The 18,824-nt window shown below is 28.2% G+C and overlaps 6 protein-coding genes across 6 annotated transcripts; 3 read left to right on the plus strand and 3 right to left on the minus strand.

Annotated features, from left to right (window-relative positions):
- Window positions 1-54: 54 nt before the first annotated feature.
- On the minus strand, window positions 55-1,545 carry OCT59_000401 (uncharacterized protein; the record flags this gene model as incomplete). Its single annotated transcript, XM_066138812.1, has 11 exons — window positions 55-62; window positions 141-179; window positions 259-297; window positions 383-432; window positions 511-564; window positions 646-694; window positions 777-824; window positions 915-971; window positions 1,050-1,090; window positions 1,174-1,213; window positions 1,428-1,545. 11 exons carry the CDS (start codon window positions 1,543-1,545, stop codon window positions 55-57), a joined length of 543 nt encoding a protein of 180 aa, XP_065988273.1.
- A 1,235-nt stretch (window positions 1,546-2,780) lies between these two features.
- On the plus strand, window positions 2,781-3,541 carry OCT59_000402 (uncharacterized protein; the record flags this gene model as incomplete). The annotated part of the gene is made up of 4 exons (XM_025329029.1): window positions 2,781-2,942; window positions 3,011-3,149; window positions 3,221-3,332; window positions 3,493-3,541. The coding sequence occupies 4 exons, from the start codon at window positions 2,781-2,783 to the stop codon at window positions 3,539-3,541; spliced, it is 462 nt and encodes a 153-aa protein (XP_025164316.1).
- Window positions 3,542-4,802: 1,261 nt separating this feature from the next.
- OCT59_000403 (uncharacterized protein) lies at window positions 4,803-6,538 on the minus strand. Its single transcript, XM_025332992.2, has one exon. The coding sequence runs from the start codon at window positions 6,503-6,505 to the stop codon at window positions 4,841-4,843; it is 1,665 nt and encodes a 554-aa protein (XP_025164315.1). The 5' UTR covers window positions 6,506-6,538; the 3' UTR covers window positions 4,803-4,840.
- Window positions 6,539-7,762: 1,224 nt separating this feature from the next.
- OCT59_000404 (uncharacterized protein) lies at window positions 7,763-9,218 on the plus strand. The gene has a single exon (XM_066138813.1). The coding sequence runs from the start codon at window positions 7,953-7,955 to the stop codon at window positions 8,907-8,909; it is 957 nt and encodes a 318-aa protein (XP_065988274.1). The 5' UTR covers window positions 7,763-7,952; the 3' UTR covers window positions 8,910-9,218.
- Window positions 9,219-9,737: 519 nt separating this feature from the next.
- Window positions 9,738-10,327, plus strand: OCT59_000405 (uncharacterized protein; the record flags this gene model as incomplete). Its single annotated transcript, XM_066138814.1, has 3 exons — window positions 9,738-9,974; window positions 10,199-10,243; window positions 10,325-10,327. The coding sequence occupies 3 exons, from the start codon at window positions 9,738-9,740 to the stop codon at window positions 10,325-10,327; spliced, it is 285 nt and encodes a 94-aa protein (XP_065988275.1).
- Window positions 10,328-16,160: 5,833 nt separating this feature from the next.
- On the minus strand, window positions 16,161-16,487 carry OCT59_000406 (uncharacterized protein; the record flags this gene model as incomplete). The annotated part of the gene is made up of 1 exon (XM_066138815.1): window positions 16,161-16,487. One exon carries the CDS (start codon window positions 16,485-16,487, stop codon window positions 16,161-16,163), a length of 327 nt encoding a protein of 108 aa, XP_065988276.1.
- Window positions 16,488-18,824: the final 2,337 nt, after the last annotated feature.

An 18,824-nucleotide genomic window follows, 5' to 3' on the forward strand; every position in this document is an offset into this window, starting at 1 on the left:
ATGATACTGTTCGCAAAATACGGTAATACCGTATGTTAACCGTATCCATATTTTTTATAGGGCTATAAAAAAAAGAAAGAATGGTTAGTAAACCATTCATAATAATAATAAATAAAAAAAGATTAAAGATTCGTACTTACGAATCTTTGGGTTTTCGTTCTTCGGAAGACCACCCGAACCTATAAAAAAAAAAGAAAGAATGGTTAGTAAACCATTCGTAATAATAAATAAAAACAAAAATTAAAGATTCGTACTTACGAATCTTTGGGTTTTTATTCTTTGGAAGCCCACCTGATCCTAAAAAAAAGAAAAGAATGGTTATTAGTAAACCGTTCATATATCTAAAAAAAACAAAAAAAAAAGAACCAAGATTCGTACTTACTTACGAATCTTGGTTTCTTGGTTTTCCATTCTTCGGAAGCCCGCCAGATCCTAAAAAAAAAGAAAAGAATGGTTAGAACCGTTCATATATTAAAAAAAAAAACAAAAAAATTAAACCAAAATTTGTACTTACTTACGAATCTTGGTTTCTTGGTTTTCTTTTCTTCGAAAGTCTGCCAGATCCTAAAAAAAGAAAGAACGGTTATTAGTAACCGTTCGTAATATTTTTTTTAAAAACAATAAAAAAAAATCCAAGATTCTTACGAATCTTTGGAATTTTCCCATTCTTCGGAATACGGAAGCCCACCTGAACCTATAAAAAATAAAAGAACGGTTATTAGTAACTGTTCGTAATATTTTTTTTAAAAAAAATAAAAAAAATCCAAGATTCTTACGAATCTTGGAATTTTCCCGTTCTTCAGAATACGGAAGCCCATCCGATCCTAAAAAAAAGAAAAAGAACGGTTATTAGTAACCGTTTATTAATATTTAAAAAAAAAATCAAAAAAAATAAAACCAAGATTTGTACTTACTTACGAATCTTGGTTTCTTGGTTTTCCTTTCTTCAGAACAAGCAAGCCTACCCGATCCTAAAAAAAAGAAAAAGAACGGTTATTAGTAACCGTTCATAATATTAAAAAAAAAATAAAAAAAAATAAGATTCGTACGTGAATCTTTGGGTTTTCGTTCTTCGGAAGCCCTCCCGAACCTATAAAAAAAATACAAGAACGGTTAGTAAACCGTTCGTAATAATAAAAAAATGACAAAAAAAAATTAAAGATTTGTACTTACGAATCTTTGGGTTTTCCGTTCTTCGGAAGCCCACCCGAACCTAAAAAAGAAAGAACGGTTAGTAAACCGTTCATAACGATAATATTTAAAAAAAAACAAAAAAAAAAAAAAATATTTGATTCGTAATATAATATTTACGAATCTTAAAATACTCTTTCGGAAATCCATCTCCTTTCGTTTTACCCTTCCCCTTTCATTTTACCCTTTCATTTTACCCTTTCGTTTTATCCTTCCGTTTTACCCTTTCGTTTTACCCTTTCGTTTTCCCCTTTCTTTTCCATTTTCCTTTTCCTTTCGTTTTACCCTATCCCTTTCGTTTTTAGCTTCCCTTTCGTTTTTAGCTTCCCTTTCGTTTTTAGCTTCCCCTTTCATTTTTAGCTTCCCCTTTTGTTTTTAGCTTCCCTTTCGTTTTTAGCTTCCCCTTTCGTTTTTAGCTTCCTCTTTCATTTTTAGCTTACCCTTTCGTTTTTAGCTTACCCTTTCATTTTTAGCTTCCCCTTTCGTTTTTAGCTTCTCCTTTCGTTTTTAGCTTCTCCTTTCGTTTTTAGCTTCCCCTTTCGTTTTTAGCTTCCCCTTTCATTTTTAGCTTCCCCTTTCATTTTTAGCTTCCCCTTTCGTTTTTAGCTTCCCCTTTCGTTTTTAGCTTCCCCTTTCATTTTTTCGCTTCCCCTTTCATTTTTCGCTTCCCCTCTCGTTTTCTCTTCCCCTTTCGTTTTCACTTCCTCTTGAAACCTATAAAAAAACAAGAACGGCTGGGAAACCGTTCTATAATATTAAAAAAAATCCACTATTCGTAATAATACTTATGAATCTCAGTCACGTCTTGGATCTACAAAAGCAAAAAACGAAAATGTTAGTAAAACGTTTCGTTAAAAAACAACAAAATAAAATTTGAAGGTATATATATACCTTCGAAATAGGAGTCCGGCCTTCTAAATGGGCGTCTTGGACCTACAAAAGAAAAAAAACTGAGGGACAAAGGGAAAGGGGAAAGGGGAAAAGAATAAGAAAAGTAAAGGGACGAAGGGAAGTGAAAGGGGGGAAAGAGGAACGAAGGGAAAGGGGAAGGGGAAGAAAGAAAATTAAAAAAAGTTTAAAAAAGAATGCAATAAGATGATCCTTTTTTAAACTTTTAATATGCGTAACGCATAATGCGTAACGTTTATTCAACAAGATTGAATATATGTCTAATCATAGATCATTACTAATTGAAGTGGAATTTTTTAATTTTAGTCGAATATAGGCCAAATTGTATTAAGGCCGAATATTCCTTTTTCGACTAGTGTCATCCCTTGATTATTTTCTATGTACAAATCTGGTTATCAATGCAAATACAATTATGAATCTGATTGTTTATTATTCTGATTGTTTGTTATTAATCTATTTGAATCACTATTTAAAATATAATAAATAACATATAATTTTTTTTTCTTTTTTTCTTTGACCTTTGTCGTATAATTTGAAAATGACGGGATGGAAAGAAACGAAAAAATATCTGGATGAAAAGTTCAACCAAATAAATAAAAAAATCAAATAAAAATATAGATGAAGTTCGAACAGAAATTGGAGAACTATTCAAGCTATCAATTCGATCTGAACTTACACAAATGTATGGTCTTCATTATACATCTAATTTTGAAATTTTTGATTTACATGGACTAATACGTCTTGTTTTGCCAAGAACACATTTTTCATATAAAAATCCTACATTTGATAATCAAGCTTGCATCACTGAATTTTGCATAAACAAAATCGCTAACTTCATATACGTAAGTTATTATAAATGAATATCTCTTGCATTTGATTCTTATTGTAACACTTAATAACTCTAAAACAGGAACATAAGATGAGGGATCATCTCGATCGTTCAATTAATTACATTCGTAGATTACCGAAGTCAACGAATTATAACCAAAGATTGCATGAACTTGCCGATAGAGCGGAAAATGCTGTCAAGAAGTGGAAAGAGTATGAAGGTAAATTTTGTTAATTTTGTCAAAGATTGAAAATAAACAAAATGTAACCTAGTCTTAATTTATCCAATTAGACAATAGTACTTCTTCTGAAAAATGGAAATATTTATCAAACACAAGATCATTATCAATAATGATCTTAACTGCTTATGTATTGGATGCCGAAACCGCAATAAAAATAAGCAGGTGCGTACACATGTGTTTTAAGTATGGAATTTGAGTATAATTTATTTGTTTTTTTTTGTTTTATTATAGTCTCCATTTTTAGAAGTTATCGATATTGACGTTCGAGGACGAGTAATGTGCCAATATTCAGACCTTATAACAAACATTAATGTTGAAATAGGAGAGATCAAGAAATTGGTGGAAAAGATGCTATGAGCAAAGGATACTGACAACTCATGTTACGTTTGGCTTGTACTTAATTTGCCGTTCAAGCACTTTTCAAAAATTCTAAACGTAACATGCCAGGAATTCTCTTCGTCTCAAAAAAGGACATGAAGTATCATCACCCGAGTGGGATGATGTCAAATTTCCTGATTTTCCTGAATCAAATTTCCATAAAAATATTATGTCGGTTACAGTTGGATCAAAATTGTAATATGACAGGAAAATCTTTATGTGTGCGTCGGTGATTATTTTATTTTAATATACAGCTTTCATGTACATATAGTAATTATCTTTTTTAAAAAAAATTATGTCTTCAACTAAATCATGATTCGCATTACTAATCACTTTTTTAAGGTGGTTCATAAAATTGATTGGTTTGCAATAATTAGGCCAGCTGACTGTGTGATGGGAACAACAAAAAGAGTCAAATTTTTTTTGGTAAATAATTTTTGCAAATTTTCGCAGTTCTTTTAATCTTTTAATATTTTACAGATATTAATCTATAATTAATTAACAGCAAGCATTTAGAAATAAAACGCAAATAACTTCTCGTATAATGGAGGAATTGGCCGAACGAGAAGTGAAAGAAATTTATGTCGTAATATAATAATATAATAGCAGTATATAGAACTTTTTCAATTGTATCTTTATAGCTTTATCAAGAAAACTTGTAATCTTAGTTAGCAGTTTGCATATAAATTTGAAATTTTAAAACTAATTTTTATGCATGCATCAGGAATTTTTTCCGTATAAAGAAATTCACATTGAATCTCGAAAAATTTCATTTGCTTATTTTTGAAGTACCAAAGGCACAAACTAATAAGTAAATAGGGGTCTGAAAACGTTGTAGATAAATGTTAAAGTAAGAAAAATGGAAAAAATTTAAAGCTATGAATAATCTCTACTCATTAAGGTTTAATTAATTGTCAAGAACTTGAAACTTCTTGAGTTCTAAACATGGAAATATCAAGCATGAGACTGGGTATCAAGAGATTAAGTAAGAAAATATCAAATATGAGACTGGATATAATTATATCTTGTGACATAATATTTGAAAATTAGGCAAAATAGTTATTGTGAATTTGTAGCAACTCAGTAAATACAATATGATACTGCTATTTTTATCAACTTAAGAATAAATAATTTTAAATGATTTAGGTGGTGCATGTTCGGTAAGCTTATTTATTGCACGGCCCTATAGGACAAGTTCTTTAAATCAAGATTTATTGTACATACTGGTAAAAGTATAATAATATACAAGCAAAATTAAAAAATATCATGAAAAAATGAACTTTATTCACAATTCAAAGTTCTTGTACAAATTCAAATAAATCTATTGACAAATCAAAATAATTTAAAACTTGAATACCATACAATTCAAATCCCTTCATCTCATACCACAGAGAATAAAAACGCCCAAATTTAATACTTTCTAAAATAGCCAAATAATCAACCCTTTTCTTTTTCACAATATATTCCTTTATATAAGGAATAATATCTTCATCTGTTACTTCCTTTTTAATATTTTTGATTAACAATTTTTTAATAAAGGTATTTTGAGAATTTTTTAAAAATGTTTCCAAATCACTTCCATTAATTGCAAGATACAATTCCAAATATTCTAATTTAAAAGGAAGAATTTGTCCCAAATTTTGTAATATATTTGAACTTAATTCAATACAATCATCAATATTATCAATATAATCATCAATACTATCATAATAGCGAATGGTAACATCAATTATAAGATAATTAAGATTTTGTTTAATATTTTCAATTAAGTTGAATTCTAAATAATTATTTTGAATATATCTCAAAGAAGAAGACAAAATTTTAATTTTACTACAATATTTTATAATAAATTGTGGTAATGGTTGGGAATTATAGACAAGATTTTCTAAATAACTGCCAGACTTTTGTATTAATGGTTCTAATAATTCATCCATTTCATTCAAAAATAAAGATTTTAATTTAAATGGTTTTGTAATATTAATAATCTGTTGAATAAATTTAGAATCTATAGATTTACAATAAAGAATATGAATTGATTCTAAAACATTCAATTGATTAAATACTTCACTTAAAATATCCATATTTTCAAAATTAACATAACAAAATACAATTGTATTTAATGTATTTAAGCAATTAGAGTTTTTTAATGATAGTAAGGAATGGTTTAAGGAGTAGGAGAAACCTTTACAATCAAATGAAATCTTTTTAAGATTTTCTTGAGATTTAATTATTTGTGATAAACTTTTTTCAACTATTGAATAATCCTTTTCATATTTTGGAAATAGAAAATAAAGTGATGAGATTGAATTGCAATTAGAATAGATTAATGTTAAAAGTCTTGTTATATTATTATTCATCACATTACTGGCTAATTTAAAATTTTTGATATTAAAAATGAAATTTGGATTTTGTAAAGTTAATTCAATAATCTTATCAACATCGCTATGTACAGAAATAACTTCAAAACTATGCAAATTGACTTCGGTTTCAATGAACAATAGGAATAATGATCTAAAAATAAGGTTTTTAAAATTTGACACTTGTGAATATGATAAATTTGCATTTTTCATAGAATAAACTGGCTTTTTGGTTGTTGAATACCTAACAGTTGCAAACCATTCTTCAATAGAATTATAAACTTCATATGTATTTAAATGTTGAATGAATTTAGGATAATTAAATAATGTATTCGATTTTAATATGCCATTATGAATTACATATTCATTTAATTTTGTTTTATAATCATCATTTAAAAAATGTAAATAAATTTCAATAAAATGATGATTTTTAGTTGGACTTGAAAAAGGATCTTCCCATAATAATGGGATTGCCAAACTACACCATAATCTATTAACCAATATACATGAATGTAACGTTTTATAATCATTATGAAAATATTGTATAATATCATCTATTAACTCTGGTAAATCTCCTGAAAATAACTTTGAACACGTCATATTGTCAAACGAAAAGAAAGAAAGAAAGAAAAGGGGGATACTGGAATTAGAAGTTACGCCATTTTATTTTTCATTTGTCAAACAAATATATTATAGTTTGATCGCTATATAAAAATGTTGTGCGACAAAATATCGGAACTACAAATACCGAAGCGATACAATCACGTGACGACTTCCGGACGTTGAAATATGGTGGTGTCCCGAAAATTAAAACAGTCTACATAGAATTCATACAAGCTTCAATGTAGCACTAGCTTAGAGTTCTTGTGTTTTATAAGGAGTTTGCACTTATCTTTTTTTTTATTTTTTTTAGCTGTTTTTTTAATATTGTAAACGGGTAATTAATTTTTTGGCCTATAACCTTTTGTATTGGAATTGGAGGTTTTGAGATTTCCGATAAAACGTTAGGTTAAATAAAGTTATTGCGTTGTTGTCATGAATTTTGGAAAAAAAAAAGTTATTAATCATAAACTAATAAAGTTAATATTATATTTTAAAGTATTTGTACATAAAAAAAAGGTGATCTTTTTATACTTTTTTTTAATATAAATATTTTTTTTTTTAAGCCTATCAAAGTTATTTTTTGGTAAAGATTTTTGATAAATAATAGAATCTATTAAATTATTATTATTATTATTATTTTAATGGAGTTTTTTGATTTTTTTTTGATATTAATTTGCTAAAAAATTTTTTTTTTTGGTAGATTTTATACTAGAAACCAACAATCCGTCGATTTCCTTCCTCTTATGTTCCGATATCCCATATAATGACTTGTCAGTTTTGGTATTAAATCACATTGCGTAGTAAAATAATACTACAACTCAAGTACTTCACTTTTTAACATAGATATTATACATACTATCTTGATTAAATATAAATTCTGTTACATAAAAATTATCCTCCGTTTCGATGATTTTATTAATGTTATTTTTTCCTGTTTTTACAGAATTTTTCTTTATCGACTGATTTTAGTTTAGTGTAGGCGTATTACATAATCCGGCTAATCCGTTTATGGTTAAAATTTACAAATTTACAATGGTGCACATGCAAAGTCACGAGTTATGGCGTGCCGATATTCAAAATGATGTCCAATAATTTTTGACCTCATTTTTCTTTTTTCTTTTTTTTTTTTTATTTAAATTTTCAAGTTTGTTAATAAGTTCCTTAGTTCGGCAATTCTTATTAGCTATTTTTAGTATTCGTTTTAATAAATCTCGGAAATATTTATATAATTTTAGTTTAGTTGGCAAGCATTTTAGAAACTAGAAAACTTTTTTCTTTGTTAGTAATATAAAAAAAAAATTTGCAAAAAGAAAAAAAATAGATTCACCTCCTTTAAAATTTGAATTTAAGGTGATTGAACTAGGAACTAGGATTAAACGCAAAAAAAAAGAAAAAATACGAATATCCTGAAGAACAAGTCGAATTAAAATATTACATTATCATTATGGTAAACGCTCAGGAATGGTTTGATGGAAAATACTCAACTGCTGAATCCAAAAGAGCAGTCGAAAGAATAGGTCCAAAAGAAGAGTTTAATAAAAGAATCGAAGACAATATAATTTCAATATTTGGCGGGGGTAGGCCTTTATCAACTCTTCTTCTCGGTATTGATGATATGAAAAGCAGAACACTCAATGAAAATATTAGTTTAGAAGGTTCTCTAACTTTAAAAGGATTCCTTAATTTAGAATTATTGGATATCAGTAACAAAAAAATTACTACATTAGACGTATCTGATTGTCCTCAACTCCGTGAATTGGATTGTTCTAATAATCAACTCACCAATTTGACCATATCTGGTTCAAATAAAATTGAAAAAATTCTTTGTGGTAATAACAGATTATCAAATTTAGATTTCTTAAAAAGTCAAAATCCTGCCAAATTAATTACCCTTCGCATGGACAACAACAATTTTCCTACTCAAAATTTGAAGTGTTTTACTCCTTTTATTAACTTACGTATATTATGCATAAGTAACAATCCTTTTACTGGTTCTTTAAAACCATTAAGAAATTTATCTAGTTTAAAGGAAATAAATATCGCTGATACCAACATTGATGGTGGTTTAGAGTATTTACCTGATGAATTTTTTAACGTCAATGCCGTTGCTTCTGGCTTTAATTTTGGAAGAGGTCACTTTAATAGAAGACTTTTTTGTACTGGAAACTTAGCTAAGCAATTAAGCGATTACAAAATCGAAGATGACTCCTATAGAAATTATGACTGGCAAGCCTGGAAGTTAGATAATCAAGAATTAATTAAAAAAGCTAGAGAAGAGATCGAAGTTAACGAACTTAACGAAGAATCAATTAAGTTGCAAGAATGGGAATCAATATCCAAAGAAATTAAAGAGTTATATGAACAACTCCGATGTAATATTTATCTAAAAACTCATATCTGAATAAACAAACCTAAGTCATTTTTCAAGAACTTGAGTATTATTTCTTGGATTCGAAACGAAATTAAGCTTGAATTTTATTTTCAGATTTATTTTCGTTTAGAAATTAGGAGTTAGGGTTGTAAGTTTAATGTTTTATTTGATTTTATCATTATATTTTTCTTTTATATTGAAGAAAAGTAGCTTTTCAAAGTCAAATTTCAATTTTAAAATTTAAAAAAGCACAAAATATTATGGTTTAAAAAATTCTTTCCTAAAACCGTTTTAAACTTATAGTTTATTTATAACCCCAATCCTTATTATTTCTAAATATTATTATTTTTTTTTATTATTTCTAAATTTATTTTTATTAAAGAATAAAAAATAAGTATAAAATCATGTGTAATATGGTTTTTATGGAAATGTATAATTTTGCGTTAACTAAACATGGTTACGTTTTGGCTATATTTAATCATAGTAATATATGACTACATTTATTTATCTAACTATGCTTATCTGTAATTATATTATATTTAAATTCTGCAAAAAACCTCGTCACATAAATCAACACCAAAAATTCTGATCATTTTTTTCCAACCTTCCGAGGCTTCAATTATATATAAACAAACTTACTCCTAATGAAATTCTTAAGTATATCCATAATGGAATATTAGATGACCTTGCTTTTTATTATTAATAGAGCATTTATGGACTTTATGTGAAAATTTTTTGTGCGACATTTAAATAAAATTTTATTAATTAAGATACGACAATATCTTAATATACTGTGATTGTTGAATTATTAATAGATACTCGTTATAAGAACTGCGTTAAGCTTTTAAAAATTCGTAAATGTCCCGAATGCTCAGAGAAATTATCCGTAAAAGAATTAAGACTAATATCTTTAGACAATATTGGAAAGGCAAAACAACACAAAATATTAATGCAGCTGATGAGAATAGTAATACGAAAGAAATTTATGTTGTATCATTAAATGGGCAAAAGTGCAATCAAATTAAAAATAGAAAAAAAATTAGAAAAAAATATGAAAGTAAACAAAAATTAATTTATAATGATGTTGAATTGCAGGTAATTTATTAAAATTATTTCGTCTTATGTGAGATGGAAACTGGTTATTAACTCAATTAATTTAAATTCATTTCGTTATATATTTAAGAATCAAATTACCACACCTTGTACGTTACAAGATTATAAAATTTAGCCAGGAAGTCTCATATACAATTGTTTATTGTACTTTATGCAGAATCCATCAAGAATACCATCTTTGATTTATTTTGGGGTTATCCCACAAGTGGAAATCAAGATTATTTGGAGGGAAGTTGTTTAATTTACAAGGGGTAGATATCACAATTTCCTTAAAGAAATATAATTTAAATTGAACTACTATCTCTAAGATTAATTTTGTTATGTTATTTTAGTGATGTATTTTTTAGAAAATATATGATCATACGTCAGTATTCTATCCATCATTTCCAGATATGAGACATTCAGGCGATATTGATGGATAATGTAAATAAAAGAGATATTAGAAAATAAAATGCTTTCAAATTCACACTTAACTAAACTAAATAATAAAATATAAAAGAGAGATTAAGAAAATGAAGATACGAAAAAAAGAGAAAATGGTAGAAGACAAAGGGGAGATAAATAAAAAAATATAAATCCATAAAGTAAGTAACATAATAAGGAATGAAATACAAGAACGAAAATACGAAAGCAAATAGAAAAACAATGATGTCAATACGGAATGGAGATATAACTCATGCCTCGCCTCTTTTCTCACCACAACTATAGTCTGTACATGACTTAATGGAGATAGGTGCTCCAAGAACACAAAATTATATTGAAACTTGGCATCGTCGCTGAACGCTGGGTAACTTTAAGTTAATCGAACACTATACTATAGTTAATGAGTTTTAAAGGAGCAACAATAAGCAGAACTTAAAAGTTGAAAATATTCTTCGTGGTGCTCAATGTAGGGATTGGAATCGATTCCCATTATTGGAATCGATTTTAAAATTGATTAATCGCGATTAATCGTTTCGCAAATATCGATTTTAAGATTCGATTTTCGATTTTTGATAATCGAAACTAATCGAATTTATATTTCACAAAAAATACAAATTACGGTGCAAATTTATAATTATACTTAAAAGATTATTTATAATAATAGAATTTTTTTAAAAGTAATATAATTTGAGAATGTCAAATTCACCGATCACACCCACGTTTTTGATTGGTTACGCGATTACGTCATCATCAATAAATGTTTATTTGTTTATTATTTCTAGTACTTTCCCAACTTTAAACCCTTCGCTCAGCTGGTATGTTTTTCTTTTTTTTTCTTTTATTGTTTTTATATTTTATTTCTTGCTAACTTTATTTTATTCTCTTTAAGTTCTTACTCCTTTCAGTCTTTTGCTCTTTGCAATTAAGGTGTGTTTAGTATTACATAGTCACGATTTTTTGAAGTTTTTGTTTTTTTTTTATTTTGTCTCTTACACTTCGTTTCTTATATTTTGTTCCTTACATTTCCTTTCTAACTTTATTTTGTTTTCTTTTAGGTCCTTAGTTCTTCCCGGTGTGTTCTTTCTTTTATTTTTTTTTATTATTTTTTTTATTTTGTCTATCATATTTCGTTTATTTTATGGTTTTTATTTGGTCGGTTGGTTTCCTTCATTTTTTTATTCCCTACTATTTTTTTATCTTTTGTTTCCATTGTTACTTTTATTTCCTTAATTTTTCATTTCTTTTTCACTCCACTTCATTTTTTTTCGTTCCTTTTCGCTTGTCCCTCGTTTCTTTCACTCCTTTTCACTCCCCGTGTTTTATATCGCGTTGTCACCCACGTCTGCCACCCGTGGATAAACACATCTTTCTCATTTAACTTATTTCTCGTTACTTTGCTTGGTTTAGATTTTATTTTTCTTTTAACTTCTCGCTTTCTTTCTCATATATCCATAGTATTTATTCTCAATACTACCACTCATTCATAATATTCTCACAATATTATGTTGCCTGTAATATTTATTCTTTCAAATATTACCATCTTATTTCTTATAAACTGCGAGAGTTCTCCTAACTTCTTATATTTCATACAATAAAACGAGAATAACTCCTTTTACTTTTACTTTTCTGGACTTAATAATAATATTAATTAATTCTCAAGCGTACAATGAGCATATTCAAGATAACTTTTAATAATTAATATTTAATTTATTAAATTTGAGTCAAAACTGACTGCGGAATTCCTAACGAATCCCACCTATATTTATACATTTTTAAGAAAACTATTTCTACCACTTCTAACTTTTCTACTAATAAAAATTTAAGAACAATAAGAAAATAAAGATATATTATCATATGACTATCTTGTGACTAAACTAAACTAAACTATAAATATTATTTTATCGGTTAATTATTTATCCTTGTTCCATTCGGTCTTTTATTCATCCGCTCACGTGATCATCCTGATTTCTCGGGTTACAGCTATCCCCCCCAAGAAAAATTTGAGTCCCATCAAATTCTAATTATAACTTCGAAATTTGACCTGTCAATATATTCCTTCAATAATTCTCCATTTACTGGCGTTTTCTGTATCCTTCCCTCCATAGTTTTAATTTTATAAGATCCTTTAGAAATTATTTCATGTATATAATACGGTCCTTTCCATTTTTCTTCTAGTTTTCCAGACCATTGTTTTTCTTTTGCTGCATCATAATATAGCACTTTATCCCCTATTTGAAAATTCTTTTTCATCTTGTATTTCTTATCATGATATTTCTTCTGTTTTTCTTGAGATTTCTCTATATTTTCTTTAGCTTGACTTCTAATGTTCGGTAGATCTTCCATTAAACTATTAATTCTTTGTGTTATCGTAACATTTTCATCTTCTAAATTTAATAATGTCTTCATTTCTCTTCCATATATTAGATATCCTGGTTTTAACTTGGTTGAATCATTCTTCTTTGTTCTATATGCAAATAAAACTCCCGGTATTTTTAAATCCCAATCTTTAATGTTATTCAATTTTGCTAATGATTCACATAATGTTTTGTTGAACCTTTCTATTAATCCATTCGTCTTCGGGTGATAAGGTGTCGAAAAATTGTGTTTTATCTGAAATTCCTTCATTAATAGTTCTACTAATTTATTATTAAAATGACTTCCCCTATCACTTAATATCTTCTTTGGACATCCATGTCTACATATTATATCTTCATAAATGAATCTTGCAATTTCCTTAGCATCTGCTGTTTCTAGAGCTCTAGCTTCTGGCCATTTCGTAAAATAATCCATTGCCGTAACTATGTATCTATTATTTCTTTCTGTTATTGGTAACGGTCCCACAACATCTATTCCAATCTGATAAAATGGTTCTTTAACTTTTATTACATTTAATTCGTGTTTTCCAATCGGTTTTCCTCTCCTTTGACAACTATCGCATGATTTAACATATCTTTCCATATCTTGTTTCATTCCTTTCCAATAATATTTCTCTCTAATCCTTTCATATGTTGCATCTATTCCAAAATGTCCAGATAGTTCATGGTCGTGTGCAATATACATTAATCCTTCGAACTCATATTTTCTTATTACTCTCAGTTCTCTATTATCCTTTATTCTATATAACAAACCATCTTTCATCCTATAGTGTTGTTCATTATCTACATTTTTAATTATCTCATTATATTTATCTTCTTCCATTAGCTAGTATTTCTTCTATTTCTTCTTCAAAAGGTAAAATAAACCTAATACTTTTATCTTCAAATAACACGCAGTGATAATTCGTATTCCTGTGTATGATGTAAATATATATTCCTATTCCAATATTTTCAGTAGTCATTTTTATTTTTCCAATAGCTTTTCAACTCGTTTATATACTTTTTTCCAACTTTTGTCATCGTTTTTAATTCTAATCCTCTTATATTTTCCTTTATTCTTATAAATATTCTGATGTTCTTTAAACATTTTCACCATGTCCATATATTCCTCTTCGTTCAACGTTTCATATGATGTTTTATGTCCTTCATTACTTTTCTTAGTTTCTCTTCCAATATAATTATTCCAACATTCTTTATTTTCTAAGAAAATTATTACCGCATTATCTATAATGTCTTTATATTTAAATATCTCTTTCTCCATTTTATGATTCCCATATGGAGTAATATATCCTCTGTCAAAACTTTTGGTCTTTTGATAAAAGTATTCACAATATGGTGACTTATCCAGTATTATAATGTCTTCATCTGTAAATTCAACTATTCTCCTATTGATTTCTTCTACAACTTGTTTTCTAAATAACCATTCATATTCTTTTGAAGGTTCCTCAAATCTCTTATCATCATTTCTTCTTCTTTTAAACTTATTAAATATTATTTTTAAATCATCCTTTTCTTTTAATCGTTTAATTATATTTTCCACTATGGTGGATTTCCCTACACCATCAACCCCATCAACAATAATAATCTGTGGTTTACTCTTCCTTCCTAATTTCTTTAATAATTCTTTTTCTGTCTTTTCTTCTAAGTTCAGTAATATTGCTTCTTTATCATTAAAATATTTCATATCATCCCATTTTCCCTTAAATCTTCTAGCGTCGAACCATTCATTTCCTGATCTAACATATCTCAGCTTTTTCTCTTTATTATGTTCCATTTTCATTATTTCTTGACTTAAGCCTCCAGGGTCCCTTTTTATAACTTTCTCTTCAAATTCTAGTCTTGATAACGCATCTGCATTCTTATTTTCTTTACCACTTCTATGTATTACTTCAAAATCATATTGTTGTAACTCCATTACCCATCTTGCTCTTCTTCCTGTAGGTACTTTAGCATTCATTAATCCTTTTAACGCAGCATGATCCGTTATAACCGTAAATTTTCTTCCTGCTAAGAACTTATGGAAATACTTGATCCCCCAGAATATCGCTAAACATTCTAATTCTGTTATTGCATAATTCTTTTCTGCTCCCACTAAACTTCTACTAGCATAGGCGATAACAAATTCTTTATTTTCTTCATTTTTCTGAGATAATACTGCTCCTAACCCTTCTCCTGATGCGTCTGTAATCAATATAAACTCCTTTTCGAAATTAGGGTGATCTAATACTGGTTTCTCCATTAATCTTATTTTTAATTCTTCAAATGCTTCCTGCTGTTTCTCTGTCCATTCAAATGGTACATCCTTTTTAACTAAGTGATATAAAGGCTTTGCTATTTTCGCAAAATTCTTTATAAATCTTCTATAATATGAGCACAATCCTAAAAATGATCTCACTTGTGTAACAGTTTCTGGTATCTTTATTTCTTTAATCTTCTCCACTTTCTTTGCATCTGGTTTCAAACCATCTCTTCCAACTATATGTCCTAAAAATTCTATATTTCGTTCACCAAACTTACATTTCTTCAATTTCACAATCAAGTTGTTTTTCTTTAATTTGTTCAACACTTTATCGATATGTTCCACATGTTCTTCAAAATTTTTTGAATAAATCATTATATCATCTAGATATACTATTACAAATTCTCCAATATATTCTTTTAATATCTCATCCATTATCCTCTGAAATGTTCCTGGTGCATTCTTTAAACCAAATGGCATAACATTATATTCATATAATCCTTGTGAACATATAAATGCTGTCTTTTCTTTATCTTCTTCTACCATTTCTACTTGATGATACCCTGCCGCTAGATCCAAACTCGTAAACCATCTCGCTGTTCTATATTTTTCTAATAATTCGTCTATTCTTGGTAATGGGTATGCATCCGACTTAGTTATATTATTCAATTTCCTATAATCAATGCAAAATCTATAATTTCCTGTTTTCTTTCCTGCTAGTGTTACTGGAGACGCCCATGGACTCCATGACTTTCTAATTTTCCCCATTTTTAATAACTGTTCAACTTCTTTCTTTATAAACTTTCCCTTTTCCTCGGTCTCTTTATACCTCTTCTGTGCTATTGGTTCTTGACCTTCTTTAATTTCTATTTTATGTCTAACAGTGTCTACCTTTCCTAATTTTTCTCCATCGTATTCAAATATCTCTTCATAACTTTTGATTAGCTTTATTATACCATCCTTTCTTTTACCTGTTACTTCTCCCAAATTTATCTTTTTATCGAACTTTTCCCATTTAGTTTCATTTTTATCATTTTCATTTATCATTTTAAAATTTATTTATTATTTTATTTCTTATTATTATTTCAACAATTTTACATTTTAGGACAATTTTAACCCTTTTTATATAATTTAATCCTCATTTTCACTAGATATTTCACTATCATCAGACGAGCTTTCTTCACTGGAACTTTCACTATCTTCTTGAGACTCATTTTCTTTTACTACTTCCTTTTCTTTTATTGCTTCTTTTACTGTATATAACTTCTTTCCTTCTTCTTGTTCATAATCAGATTCTCCTGATTCACTTTCATAGTCGGATTCTTCTGACTCTTCCACTTGTTTAATATACCACACTGGTATGTCTATTATTTCTTCATCATTTTCTAATTCCAATATCTTTTCTTTATAGTTGATATTTGCATTCCATTTATCCAATAAATCATTTCCTATAATCATTTCTTTTTGCTTTGAATCTATTACATCTAATGTTACTGGTAATACTAATTCTTTATAAACTTTTATTTCTGTATTCACTTTTCCTAATGAAGCAATCTTTCCTCCATCTGCTAATGTACACGTAATATTACTTTTTCCTTTTATTGGTATATTTAACTCTTTTCTTAATTTCTCTGTTATTACACTTATTGCTGCTCCTGAATCTATTACAACTTCGATTTCCTTATCATTTATTATAAACTGTGTTTTCATTGCCGTTGTAACTTCTTTTTCTCCACTTATTTCAGTCTTTTTCACCTCCGAGTGTAGTCACTCTGTTTTATCTCCTTTTCTTATCATTTTCTTTATCATTCTTCCTTGTTGTTCCACAATATTAAGTAGATTTCCATAATCTACTGGATCTTTTGATTTAACTCCTATAATTTTATCTTCTCTTGGTCTACGTTTTCCCCCTGCTTCTTTCCATCTATTTATTCCTTCCATTGTGTCATAATATTCTCCTCTCTTTTTACTCCATTTATATCTTTTTGGGATATTCGTATTGTCTGGTCCTATTGGTCTATTATACATTGGTTGCTCATCCTCCACATATTCTTCCATCGGAACTTCTCTTCTATTTCTATATTTATATTCTTCTTTCCCTCTTTCCTCAATCTCTTTGTCTAAATTTGGCTTTCCAAAATTTTTCCATCCTTGTTTAGGATTTATTCTATTACTTCTCCTTCTTTCTTGTACTGGGTTATCTTTTTCATACAAATCACGATTGTAATTATACAATTGTGGATCATCATATTCATTATTTTCATAGTCGTAATCATCATCTGATTCTTCATTTTCGTAGTCATAATCTTCTTCATGGTCTTCTATATCCATTAAATTAACTCTTCTCTCATTTCTTCTGATATTATTTCCTAATGGACATCTAGTCGCAAAATGACCTCTTCTATTACACCTAAAACAAGTTATTTCATCATAATTAATCGGTGCTCCATTATTTCTCCTCTGATTCAATTGGTTTCTATTCCCATTATTATTCAACTCCCTTTCCATATTTCGTACTTGTTTTTCCAATTTGGCAATTCTCATTTTCTCTAATTTTTCCACTAAATCATCCTCATAATCTTCCTTTAACGGTTTGTTAAACTTATTTTCTTGTTCATTTCTTTTATCACTGTTTTGTCTAATATCTTGAATATTATTATTCTGAATATTATTCTGATTCAACAAACTTTGATTCATCATACTTTGTATCATCATTTGATTTCCTGTCTCTATAATTTTAGCTCTTTCAACAGCTGCATCCAACGTCGCTGGTGCTGTTTCCATTACTCTTGATATCATAACTGGATTCAGTCCCTGAATAAAATAGTTAATTTTATACATTTCTCCTAAATCATTAACTCCTGGTGCTACTTTTCTTATTAACTTTCTGAATCTGCTTGCATATGCTCCTACTTTCTCATTCATTTCTTGTTTAATCGTTTGTAACTCTCTAATCCATTGATTCTTTCTAACATCGCTTGCATAATGTTCCTTCAGTATTTTAGTAAAATCATTATTCCCATGGTTATGACCATTGTCCTCCCATCTTTGTATATCTCCTTGTTTGCCTTCATACCAATCAGCTGCTTCTCCTCGCATGCATGCTGCTGCTTTTCTTATTTTATCTATTTGATTAGCTCCTTCTTGATAACCATTTGCGTTCCAAACAACCTCAAAATCTCTAATCCACTCATATGGATCTTGATCTCCTCCATAATATAATGGTAAATCTCCTACTTTCGCTGCTCTATTCACTGGTCCTGTCAAATTTCCAATTCTTGTTTCAACTTGATTAATTCTTCCAAATATCGTATTTGCTGGTGGAACTAAAGCATTCCAATTATTTCCTATATCATGTCCTAACATTATATTTCCAAATACTCTCAAATCTTCTCTGATGTGATTTCTTTCTGCCATATTCAATAATATATTCTCTTGAAATAAATCCTGTAAATTATAATCAGATAGTTCACTTTCTGTATCAGAATTTTCAATATCAGAATCCCTAATATTCAACGAATTATTCGAATCTGAATTTTGACTTAAGTCAAAACCTCCTGTATTTATAACATTTTCATTATTATTTTCAACTTCATTTTCATTGAGGTCTTTAGAATTTCCTTCCCAAATCTCGTATTCTTCTGGATCTAATATTTCTCCAATCTTTTCTGAATTATCTGTATCATCATTTTCTTCTTCAACTTCCTCTTCACTTTCTTCAATTTCAAATTTCTTTAAGTATTCATCTAATATTCTCTTTATTTCTTTTTCCGATTCATTTTTATATTCTTGAAA

The sequence above is a fragment of the Rhizophagus irregularis genome, chromosome 1, assembly GCF_026210795.1.
Source record: "Rhizophagus irregularis chromosome 1, complete sequence".
NCBI lineage: Eukaryota > Fungi > Glomeromycota > Glomeromycetes > Glomerales > Glomeraceae > Rhizophagus > Rhizophagus irregularis.